Genomic DNA, 12,226 nt, shown 5'->3' on the forward strand with positions numbered 1-12,226 from the left:
CGCTCCCCCCTCCCCTCTCCCCGCAGACAGCCCCCGGTGGTCCCAGCGCACACAGCGAGCCTGGGCACGGTGCTGGGCTCCATCGCTGCTGCAGCGCAGGGCGGGCGAGGGGCACAGCTCTCCTGTCCCTGCTGCTGCTGTGGGGCAGGGACCCCCCCGCCAGAGGGTGCACCCACCCTGGGGCACAGCCCCCCCAAAGGCTGCACCCCACCAGGATGTTCTCCCCCTCCCTGTGCGCTCTTGGGCACAGTGGGCACCCCTCTACGTGGGCACCCCACGTGCACCCCCCCCACCCGTGGTGCATCCCACTGCAGGGCACACGCAGCCCCAGAAGGAGTTCTTGGGGTGCCACAGGCTGGCACTAGAGTTCAGGGCTCCAGGGCACTGTGCCCCAAAGTGATGCCACCCCTGCCTACACCAGTGGGACAAGCTGTGCCCTCACCCTGGTTAGGTCTGTGTTCTATCCCCCCTCCCTCCACCTCCCCCACACCCAGGACACAGCAGGGAAGAGCCCAGAAGGACAAAGCTGCCAGGTTTATTCCAAATGAGACTTTATTAACGAAGAAAGGCACTGGGGCCAGGCCAGCAGAGCCTGAGAGAAACCCAACCTGTGCTCCAGCGAGGACCAGAGACCTGTCCTCCTGTGGGGACAGCTGGGCAGCAGAGCCCTCAGGGAGCTGGGGCCACCGCAGAGGCTGGGGGGATGTGGTGGAACCTCTGCCTCCAGCCACAGATCCCCAAGATTCCTTTCCCTCCAGGCTGTTTGGGGAGGCAACACCAGCTGGATCCTGGTACACAGCTGATCCCCAGAGCCCCCCAAAAAAGGCACCACAGTCCCAGGGCACCAAGCAAGAAACAGCTGGTGAAAACCACACTCTCCCAAGGCAAGGCAGTGGTCTGCACTAGAAGAGCATAGGGAGGCACTAGACAGACATGGAGATGCTGAGAGCTTTGGAGGCACCCTCAGGTCCTTCTCAGCCCCTGCTGGTTTCCCCTGCTTGGCACTTCAGCCCTTTCAGATTAAAACCCAAGAGCTGCAAGAAGGCACAGCCCAGCAGAGCTGCTCCACCCGGGGCTGAGGTGGAGTTGGGGCATCCCCCAGCCTCGAGGGCCACGGCTGTGGTGGGTCCAAGCCAGCAGTGGGATGCCCAGGGCCACCTCAGCTGAAGTCCCGGTCCGGCAGCACCAGTGGAGCCACCAACGTCCAGAGGTAGAGCAGGAGCCCGGCCCAGCTGGAGCTGATCTTCACCCACACGGCTGTCCAAGGGCTTGTCAGCACCTGCAGCCTCTCATCTGGCCTGAAACAGTGAACAAGCAGCAGCACCCATCACTGTGCTGCACTGGCAGGGCGGCACCTCCCTGCACGTCCTCAGCATGGTGGGCAGCAGCTGAGGGTCAGGGGGATGGAGGCTGTGAGCACCAAGCCACTGGTGCCATGCAGGGAGCGTGGAGGAGAGAGCAGAGGAGCCCTGCAGCCAGGCAGCACCCACAGCCCTCCCCCCCCCACCCATGCAGCACCCCCCAGGGGACACAACCCCACCCTACAGCCTACAGCACCCCAAGGGTCTGGGTGCCCCATCCCAGGGTATCTCAGGCTGCTGCTGAGGATGCTGCAGTAGGGACCTGGTGAGCCCAGGCACGAGTGCCACAGGCACCCTGTGCTTCCTGAAAGTAATTAAGGCTAATTAGAGCGTGCCTTAGGTGGGCTCACACCCAGATGCATCGCAGCCAACAGCTGTGTCCCAGGAGAAGGGGACATGAAGGGGGACAGCCCCCCGGTCCCCACAGGAGCTCTGCCCACCTGTACCAGTTGGTGAGGGTCATCATGATGTAGAGGGCAGCGAGGAGGAGGCAGAGGTGGAAGAAGGTGTAGTTGTAGGACACACCGTCCTGCTCGTTGTCCCAGGCACGGCGCAGCCCCCTCTCCACGGCTGCAGCTTCCCCGCCCGGCCCGGCCCCGCTCTCCTCCCTCAGCATCAGCTTGTTGACCTGTGGGTGGTCCGAGGAGCGGACGCTGCGGGCAGAGGGGTGGTGGGCTCAGGGCTGCCCCCAGCCCCAGCTCAGCCCTCTGTGCCCACCCGCCTTGGGATGCTCCGTGGGACTGTCACGGGCAGGGTATTTGGGGGGATGCAGCTTGTGTATGGAGCGAGGAGCACACAGGCATCCTGCCTGGGAACCCAGGGATCTGGACGGCTTTGCAGGAGGAACTTCATGGCAAAAAGCCTGGGCCAAGCTGTGAGCTCCCCTCCAGCACTGCCTTGCCCCAAAAGCCACCCGACGCCTCTGCTCCAGGCAGACAGAGGGATGAGGCAGTCCCCAGGGACACAAGCCAAGTCCTCACCTGATGAAGAAGGTGCAGAGGATGAAGATTATCAGCCCCACGATGCTTGGAGCATCCCACCAGGTTGTCAGCGGCTGGGTGGCCATTGCTGAGCCGGTGCTGTTCCTCACCAGCAGTGTGGGGTTACAACTCTGGACTGGGACACACACACAGAGAAGGGGTTCAGCCCCCAGAGACCTGGGGGGGGCAAAGCACCCAGCCCAGCACGTGGTCCTGAGCCACGCACCCCCCCTTCCAAACCTGAGGCCGCATCCTGCTTACCTGGTACATTAGCCAGGGCAGACCAGGTGATGTAGATGGTGTAGAGGGTGATGATGGAGGCCTGCAGCAGCCCCGAGTGCGGCTGAGCAGCCTGCAAACACAGCAGTGGGTGCTCAGGGATGGCCCCGTACCCACTGGGTGACCCCCTGGTGACACGGCCACTGGCCACCTCCTGGGTGCCTGCCACCCCCTCACCTGGATCTTCGGCAGGATGGACACGACAGAGATGCTGAGGCAGAGGATGAGGTTGATGCTGATGAGGACTTTGCCCTCCGTGCAGCCCTCAGGCTTGGTGTAGGACACGTAGAGCAGCACTATGGCCGCAATGGAGGTGGCATAGAAGGTGAAGGTGATGATGCAAAGGGCTGGGGGAGGAAGCAAAAAGGAAAGAGGCTGGAGCTGAGCCCTGAGTCCCCACCAGCCCAGGATGAGGTTCCTCATCCCAAAACCTTCTGTGGTGCCAGTCAGACTGACCTGCATACCAGCCCTTGGCGTTGCTCTGCTCAGCCTTGCGCAGCCACAGCTGGCTCCAGGAGTGGGCGAAGTCGATAAGGAGGATGAGCTGGATGAGGATGAAGAGGAAGGAGCCGACCACACCGAAGTAAAACCAGACTTGAGGAGAAGAGACAAAGCAGTTAGGAGCAGGGAAAATGGGAATGTGGCAGGGGCACGGGGCAGCAGGAGGTGGCATCTCCAGCCACCATCGGGTCATCCTGTGCTGGGGGCTAAGCCAGAGATGCCAAGGACGGCGGGGACAGCTCCTCACCTGAGGTGAAGGTGCCGTCGGGGATGTAGAAGGCCCCCACTGTGATGCCCACCAGCACCAGGAACTTGAAGAACCAGAAGCTGCGGGAGGAGAGAGGAGGCACGGTCAGCAAGTGGGAGGGCAGTGGGTTAGGGGAGGGGGGGTGGTGTGTGTCCCCACAGCAGTGTGCCCTGCCAGGGACGAGCGCTCACCCGTTCTGCAGGGCGGCTCGCGGGTCCCTGCTGCTGCGCACACCGCCCATCATCGCCGCCAAGAGGAAGAAGAAGGCGGCCATGGCGAAGCCCACGCGGTACACGGCTTTGTGGCCCAGGAAGCTGCTGCAGTCCACGTGGGTCTGGACCCCCAGGACCGACCCGCTGCCTTCACAGAAGCCGGGGAGCTGCAGTGGCAACGGGAGGGTGAGCGTCACCCTGGCATCCCGCACCCACCACAAGCCCTGGGGCCACTAAAGATGGGCCAGGCTGCTGCAGCGCTACCCGGCTGGGCTGTTTGGGGACTGTGGTGGGATGACACAGCTACAGCCACCCTGCAGCAGAAAGCTGGGATGAAACCACTATTTCACAGAATGACACAGACTCAGGGCATGTCAGGGGTTGGAAGGGACCTCAAAAGCTCCTCCAGTCCCACCCCCTGCCAGAGCAGGGTCACCCAGGCTAAATCACACAGGAACACATCCAGGTGGGGTTTGAATGTCTCCAGAGGAGACTCCACAACCTCTCTGGGCAGCCTGTCCCAGGGCTCCAGCACCCTCACAGGAGAAAAGCTCCTCCTTTCATTCCCATGGAACTTCCTCTGCTCCAGCTCACACCCGCTGCCCCTTGTCCCACCACTGCCCATCCCTGAGCAGAGCCAGGTTTCGGCCTCCTGACTCTCACCCTTTACCTATTTATAGACACTGATGAGGTCAGTAATCCTCTAAAAGCCCTGACTCAGCCTTTGCCCTCGCTCAGCCAGCAGCCCTCATCCCCCTGTGCCTGTGAGTCACTTGGGAGCTGAACCACCCAAAATGGGACGCAGGAAACTTTCCTGGGAGACATCTGGGAGGACTAGATAATGCATGAAATTACCCCACTGCCATTTCCCCTCTGTGGAAAACCAGGGTTAGTAACATCCTCTCCTGGTGAGATGCTGGGAAAAAGAGGAACAGAAGCAACATTGTGCCCCAAAACCCCTCACCTTCTGGTTCAGCCCCACGTACCCACCACAAACTACATCTCTTCCACACTGCAGCCAAGCCCAGTGCCCTCTGAGAGTTCCCTACCTTGTGCAGCTCCTTCTCCACGCCAGGGATTATCATGATGCTGGAGACGAGAGTGCCGAGGAAGAGGAAGAAGGTGAAGAGGAGGCGGGAGACGGTGGAGTTCTTGGCCGAGGGGCAGCAGCCACAGAGCAGGCATGGTGCAGAGCCACAGAGACAGGACACCTGCAACAGGAGCATCCCTGTGTCAGAGGGCTTGAAACCGACCCCAAAACATTCCCAGGTCAACCCAGGAATCCACACTGCACCAGCCAGCGTCACAACCCCACGGGACCTCATGGAAATGGCCCCAAATCCCCTCAGTAAGTTGCTGAAACCCCAAAGAGCCACAGGAAGGGGTTCACCTCAACAACCACCTGGCTCAGAAAGTGGCACCAAGAGTCCTGGAGACACCCTCATCTTCTTGTGTGCTCCCAGCTAAGAGCCAGGCACCGCACAGCTGCCTGTTCTTTAAGGGAGGGAAGGGGGAAAGGGAGGGAGAGGAAACCCCAAGAAACTAAGACCTCGTGGGTTGGGATAAGGAGAGTTTACTGGAAGAGCAGAAAAATAGATAGAACAATAAGAACAGGACTTTATAGCATTATCAGTGAGCTGGATGATGGAACTGAGTGCACCCTCAGCAAGTTTGGGGATGACACCAGGCTGAGTGGTGTGGTCGACACCCCAGAAGGAAAGGAGCCATCCAGAGGGATCCTGACAGGCTGGAAAGGTGGGTGAACCTGATGAGGTTCAACACTGCCAAGGGTCAGGTGCTGCACTTGGGCTGGAGGAATCACAGACACAGATACAGACTGGGAGAGGAGCTCCTGGAGAGTAGCCCTGCTGAGAAGGACCTGGGGGTTCTGGTGGGGGAGAAACTTCCCAAGAGCAGCAGTGGCTCTGGCAGCTGGGAAGGGCGATGGGATCCTGGGCTCCATCAGCAGAGGGGTGGCAGCAGGGACAGGGAGGGGATTGTCCCTCTCTGCTCTGCCCTCCTGAGGCCCCAGCTGGAGTCCTGTGGCCAGAGCTGGGGCCCCAGGACAAGAAAGATGTGGGACTGGTGGAGAGGGGTCAGAGGAGCCACGGAGATGATCAGGGGGCTGGGGCAGCTCCCCTATGGAGAGAGGCTGAGGGAGCTGGGCTGGGTCAGCCTGGAGAAGAGAAGGCTGTGGGGGGACCTCATTGCAGCCTTCCAGTCCCTGAAGGGAGCAGAGGAACAGGAGGGGAATCAGCTTGTTAAAGGGCAGAGACTGGCAGGACAAGGGGGATGGAGTGAAGCTGAAGGAGGGAAGGGTTAGATGGGATATTAGGGGGAAGTTTTTTTCCAGAGAGAGTGGTGAGGAGCTGGAACAGGCTGCCCAGAGAGGGGGTGGGTGCCCCATCCCTGGGGGTGTTCAAGGCCAGGTTGGCTGGGGCCCTGGGCAACCTTGTGTAGCTCCAGGCCTGGAGGTTGGTGTCCCTGCCTGTGGCAGGGGGTTGGAGCTCTGTGACCCTTGGGGTCCCTCCCAACCCAGACCAGGCTGGGATTCTCTGATTCTCTGATTCTCTCAGGTTTGCACTGAAGTTGCTGCACTGTCAGGAATTACTGAGGTTGGTCAGGGAAGCAAACCAGACATTTCACATGAAGCCAAAGTGGGCAGCAGTGTCCTCCCAGCTGCTGAGCCAGGAGCCAGCACTGACCCTTGCTGAAAGGAACATCTGGGGCAAAGTGCTGAATGCAGCCTCAAAGGACCCAAAAACTGAATTAAAACTAAATCCCCAACTGCCCATGCTGGGAGTGGGAACAGTGGGGGTGTTGGGACAGACAGCCCAAGCAATGCAACAGCAAAACACACCAAAGGTCTGTTTATTCACCTAAAATAGGGACATTTCAGGCTCTTTCCTTTCCTTGAATGCCTCACACAAGCCAGCACAAGCCCACAGCCTCCCTGTCCCATGAGCTGGTCCAGGGAGCAAGGAGAAATGCCCAGGCAGGTGCTGGTGAGATTCCAGCTGCAGGGATTGCCCAGAGACCAACAGGAATGAAATATTTGGAGTTATTTCAGATCCTACCACTTCACTTTCCAAGTACTTTCCTCTAGCTCAAATACCTTCCCAAATCCACTGGTTTTCAAACTCACAGCACTGGGTGTTTTAACTCCTGAATCAGAGTCTCTGTCTGTCTGTCTGGCTGTCTCTGGTCCTCAGCAAACTGCTTTCCCTCTACTTGCAAGCTAACTCCATTGATTTATTTTGCTTTCCATGCTTCACTTCTTCCCTTTGAACAGCTCTTCCTCTCCCACACTTCAGACACACCAGCCAGCCAGATGTACTTGCAGGGAGAAGCACCCAGTTCTCTCCCACTATTAAGGGATGTGTGTTTATTATGTGTGCTTCCTAATTATGCCCCAGCAATCAATATTAATTAAATATCACTTGTTATTGACTCAAATGGAATCACACACTGGTCTGGGTTGGGAGGGACCCCAAAGATCACAGAGCTCCAACCCCCTGCCACAGGCAGGGACACCAACCTCCTGGCCTGGAGCTACACAAGGTTTGCCCAGGGTCCCATTCAACTTGGCCTTGAACACCCCCAGGGATGGGGCACCCACCCCCTCTCTGGGCAGCCTGAAATACACATTTCTCATTGCTAAAATTAGTGTGAAAACCAGCTGTGGTGCATCAAACCCCCAGCTCCCTCACCAGGGCTGCCCATGGATGCTCCTGAGCCATCACTTTGATGCCCCCAAATCACTAGAGGTGGCTTTTAATTTCTTTTTGAAACATAAAACCGATTATTTCTTTGAGAAAAATCCCCTCCTTTCTGATTTATTCCTCTTTACCCACCTGCCAGCCCCACGGACCAGAGGCTGAGCTGAGCAGAGGGTGCCCACGGGAGCCAGGGTAGGCGAGAGGAGCTTCCACATCCCACAGGGACCCTCATCCCACCTCTCCAGGACCTGCCCAAGGGATACCACTTCATGTTTGCAACTGGAAAGCATGGAAAACTGGCCTTCAATTAGAGATTGCTTCCTTTTGGGCTCATTAAATGCACCACCTGCACAGGAATGTGTTTCACATGCACCAATGACCCCCTATTTCCCCTCCAAATTAAAAAAAACCCAGGTAACAGCAATAAAAACCCCTTTTTTCTGCAGAATTCCTGCATTATTTGGCCTCAGCTAGCAAAGGGCCTTAGCACACCCTCAACATTAAGCACATCAATGCCTCCAGCTCCTCTCCTTCCCACCCCAGCTGAACTAAAAAGCACCAATCCCCAGATCACTGAAGCTGGGGTGGAAATTCGTGAGGTTTGTTGTTGTTCAGGAGGTTGCTGGATTTGTGGGTTCAGGCTCAGGCTCAAGCATCATGGAAGAACTGCAGGAGGCACAGTCTTGGGGATCCTGGTTTTCTTTGGAGGAGGAGGATGGGCTGTATGCAGGGCTGGGCTGAAGGAAACACTCCCTGTGCAACCTCCCAGCCTCCCAGTTGACCCTCTGGGAAAGGTGGAGGTGGATGAGGTAGTTTGTACAGTTTGGGAGCCCACAGTATCCCTGGAGCCTGCCAGGGGTTTATTTTCAAGGACAGTCCTTAGGTGGCCAAGCTCTGTGGCTCTATCTCAGGTCTTAGAGGCTCTTGCAACAGCCTGAGGTAACAGGGCACAACAGCCTCACCCCACAGACCTGCCTGGAGCCCTTTTTTCACAGCTCCTGATGTCCCTCTTGGGGATGGTTTTTCTCCAGAAAGCAAGTGGGTTAAGAGCAAGGAAAACCCCCCTAGGTTAAGGCAGCACTGGCCACGCTCTGACACACCTCCTCTCCAAGAGCTGCAGAGGCACCCCTGAGTATGACCATGGCCCACAGCCAAAGAGCAGCATGGGAAAAGCCATCCAAGGGAAGTGGCTGCAGCATGAGGGTGGTGGAGAAGCATCGGTTTTCAGCTGCTGCAGGTGAAAGATTCATCACTCCAGTTGCACTGCCCACTTCCTCATGAAACCCAGCTCACAGGCAAGGGCTGCTGTGTCTCCCCTGCACGGAGACTTGGGAAAGCCTGGAGAAGCTCTGCCCACCCAGTCTAACACAGGGAAATGCAACAGCATGAACAGCAGTCAAACTACAACCCCCACAACGGCACCACCCCAGCAGCACCCCAAAACCACCAGCCCAACTGCAGGAGTTTAGCCCCACCAACCCAACACCACATCTGCAAGCTGCCCTTGCCTTAGAACACCCAGAGATACAGAGACCAAGCCAAACAAAACTGGTCTTTTATCTCCTGCCCAGCAGGATCATCAGTACCAACCCCCCTGGACAAGCACAGGCGTGGGTGGCTCTCACGGCTGGCTGGTGGCTTCTCATCAGCAGGAGTGTGACAGTCCCCATGAGGAGCTCAGAGCATGCCAAGCCCCAAGGGTTTGCTTGGGCTTGGACAGGCTTCTGCTGGCAACCCCAGCCCTGTCCCCAGGAAGGCAGCTCACAGCAGCGGTGGGCAGAGCCTGGCCAATTGCTGGAGTCAGGGAAAGGGAAATTTGCCTTGTGTGGGGCAGCTTCAGTTGGGAACAGCTTGTAGGGTTTCAATGGGACAGTGCTGAGGAGGGGGCTTGGCCATGTGATGCTGCTTTGACTCAAATGACACAGGCTGATCAGAAGAAGTTAATTAGTTCAGGCTTTCTGGTTAAAAATGAAAATAAAATATACATACTTAGAGGAAGTTTGGGTTGGGTTTGGGTTGGGTTTGGGTTGGGTTTGGGTTGGGTTTGGGTTGGGCTTCTTTCTTGCCTGCGCTGTGGTTTGTAAACTTAGAACTGAGCCAAACCACCCCTTTATCAACCTGCTCTGCTAGAAGGGACAGGAGAATTCAGCCTATACAGCAACGCTGCTGCCAGAATAGGGGGTTTTGGGGGAAAAAATCCAGAATTTGGCCAGAAAGTTGCCAGCCCTGGTCAGAATTAACTCTGGGCTTTCCTGATACCAGAATGGGTGCACCAGGAACGGTATGGGAGGTGTGATACCGACACGCCCTGCAGACCGCTCTCCATCCCGTCCTGCGTTGCAAACTCTCCTGTTTGTGAAACCTCCACCTCTCCTGAGGTCAGGAGGTGAAACCGGCCCCGTTCCCAGGCCAGCGGCTGCCGGGTTGGTTTCACAGCCCTGCCTGGGCCCTGAGCCCGCAGGTGAGGCAGCGCCAGGAACCAGCGCCCGGCTGGACGCACCCTGTGTCACCGGGCACGGCACCGTGACCGGCACAGCCTGTGTCACCGGGCTCGGCACCGTGACCGGCACAGCCTGTGTCACCGGGCACGGCACCCTGATCGGCACAGCCTGTGTCACCGGGCACGGCAGCGTGACCGGCACACCCTGTGTCACCGGGCACGGCACCGTGACAGGCACACCCTGTGTCACCGGGCACGGCACCGTGACAGGCACACCCTGTGTCACCGGGCACGGCACCGTGACAGGCACAGCCTGTGTCACCGGGCACGGCACCGTGACCGGCACAGCCTGTGTCACCGGGCACGGCACCCTGACCGGCACACCCTGCGTCACCGGGCACAGCACCGTGACCGGCACACCCTGCGTCACCGGGCACGGCACCGTGACCGGCACACCCTGCGTCACCGGGCACGGCACCGTGACAGGCACAGCCTGTGTCACCGGGCACGGCACCGTGACAGGCACAGCCTGTGTCACCGGGCACGGCACCCTGAATCACACCCCCTGAGCCCTGGCACCCCACACAGGGCTCTCCCACTCACAGACCTCCACCTACGGTCCCGGCTCCTTGTCTCACTCCACCCCTCCAGCCCCCGATTTGGGGCTCAGCAGTGAGAACCCAGGCAGGGCCCTGGCACCTCAGCATCGCGTGGGCGCGGCAGGAGCGGACCCCACAGTGTCTCAGGGCAGGGGCCTGGGGCACCCCGCTGCCACAGGAGTAGCAGGGCATCACCCCTCTGGCTCCCCACACCCCCAAGTGCACTGGGGTGCACCACCCCTGACACCCTCAGCCTCCACGTTCCCCCCCAACCAGGGCCTCAGGACCCCCACAGCTGCCTGCGGGGAGCTCTCGGGATGCCCCCGGGATGCCCCCACCGCCCCGGGATGCCCCCGCACCCCCCAGGCACAGAGCGGTGCATCCCCTGCAACACCCCGTGTCTCCTCCGCCCCCCCGCGCTGCGGCAGGCCCGGCTCTGCCCTGCTCCCCCCCTCGGGTGCACCGGGGGACATGCCCGGGGTGCCCCCAGCCCTCCCCGGGTCTCTCCTGGACCCTCCTCCGGATCCCAGCAGCAGACACCCCGCGCCCCCCCCCGGGCCGCGCCCGCCGCTGCGGCACTCGGAGCCGGCGCCGCCCCGCTCCGGTCCCCCCGTCTCCCCTCCCGGTCCCCGCCAGCTCCCGTCCCTCTTCCCTCCCGCGCCCGTCCCGGTGCCGAGGCCGGGGGGGCGGGGGGGACACTCACGCAGCTGAGCAGGGAGCAGACACCGAGACAGGCCCCCATGGCGCTGCCCCGGCCGCCGCCGCCGCCTTCCCGCTCCCCGCCGCCGCCGCGCTGGCTCCGCCCGGGCCGGCCGCACCTCCCCTGGGGCGGCCCCTGCGGCTGCGGGGCGGGGGAAGCAGCGCCGGGCGAGCTCGGGCCGGGCCGCAGCGAGAGCCCCTCACCGCCCCGGGCCCCGCCCCGCCGTGTGCCGCCGAGGGACCCCACGGGCAGCGTGAGCCCGGCCCGGAGCGGGGCTCTGGGGTGTCCTTGGGGCCGGGGGAAACGGCCAGGCCCCGCTGCCGGGGCTTTCAGAGCCGCCCCCGGGAAGGGGTTGGCTCATCTGAAGGCAGCTCGGGATCCCGAGGGGTGTTTTGGGGTGTTCGCTGGGTCCCCTTGGAAAGGTCCCAGGGCTGTGGGTCCCCAGAGCAGCTGGCGATGCTGCGGGGCTGGTGTCACCAGCGCTCCGCTCCAGGGGGGTTCAGAGCAGCCCTGTGACTTCTCTTGGCTGAAACGCTGCTTGTGCAGCCAGATGTGGCCTCGCCGAGAGCTGCTGTGGGGACACAGGGGCTCAGCGGCTGCCTTCAGGGCCCAGGAAGAGCTGGGGCACTCCTGGGCATCAGGTCCTACAAGGCACCAGCTTCACCACAGGTACCAGGTCCAGGACATGCACTGGCTGCAGCACACCACGAGCTCCAGCACACCACGAGCTCCAGCACACCACGAGCTCCAGCACACCACGAGCTCCAGCACACCACGAGCTCCAGCACACCACTGGCTCCAGCACACTCCCAGCTCCAGCACACCACGAGCTCCAGCACACCACGAGCTCCAGCACACCACGAGCTCCAGCACACTCCCAGCTCCAGCACACCACGAGCTCCAGCACACCACAAGCTCCAGCACACCACGAGCTCCAGCACACTCCCAGCTCCAGCACACTCCCAGCTCCAGCACACCACGAGCTCCAGCACACTCCCAGCTCCAGCACACCACGAGCTCCAGCACACTCCCAGCTCCAGCACACCACGAGCTCCAGCACACTCCCAGCTCCAGCAAACCTACCAGTTCAGAGTCACAGAATCACAGTAGGGTCCTCTGGAGATCATCTGGTCCAACCCTCTGCTCAGGCAGAGCCACCTGGGGACAGTTGCCCAGGACCAAGTCCAG

The 12,226-nt window shown here is 60.5% G+C and overlaps 1 protein-coding gene across 1 annotated transcript; it reads right to left on the bottom strand.

Annotated features, from left to right (window-relative positions):
• Positions 1 to 534: 534 nt before the first annotated feature.
• On the bottom strand, positions 535 to 11,132 carry LOC311199939 (serine incorporator 2-like). The gene is made up of 10 exons (XM_084274090.1): positions 11,042 to 11,132; positions 4,630 to 4,791; positions 3,560 to 3,747; positions 3,369 to 3,448; positions 3,077 to 3,214; positions 2,798 to 2,967; positions 2,603 to 2,693; positions 2,342 to 2,477; positions 1,802 to 2,014; positions 535 to 1,298 (listed from the first exon to the last, which is right to left on the bottom strand). The coding sequence occupies exons 1-10, from the start codon at positions 11,078 to 11,080 to the stop codon at positions 1,160 to 1,162; spliced, it is 1,356 nt and encodes a 451-aa protein (XP_084130216.1). The 5' UTR covers positions 11,081 to 11,132; the 3' UTR covers positions 535 to 1,159.
• Positions 11,133 to 12,226: the final 1,094 nt, after the last annotated feature.

Source organism: Gallinula chloropus (assembly GCF_964237585.1).
Source record: "Gallinula chloropus genome assembly, chromosome: 22".
NCBI lineage: Eukaryota > Metazoa > Chordata > Aves > Gruiformes > Rallidae > Gallinula > Gallinula chloropus.

Bases quoted from the DNA above. Each gene is read 5' to 3' on its own strand.
- LOC311199939 (XM_084274090.1), bottom strand. From the start codon at position 11,080: ATGGGGGCCTGTCTCGGTGTCTGCTCCCTGCTCAGCTGC. The intron at 4,792-11,041 runs GTGAGTGTCCCC...CTCCTGTTGCAG, and splicing joins TCTGCTCCCTGCTCAGCTGC to GTGTCCTGTCTCTGTGGCTC. The intron at 3,215-3,368 runs GTGAGGAGCTGT...CTTCTCCTCAAG, and splicing joins CGACGGCACCTTCACCTCAG to TCTGGTTTTACTTCGGTGTG.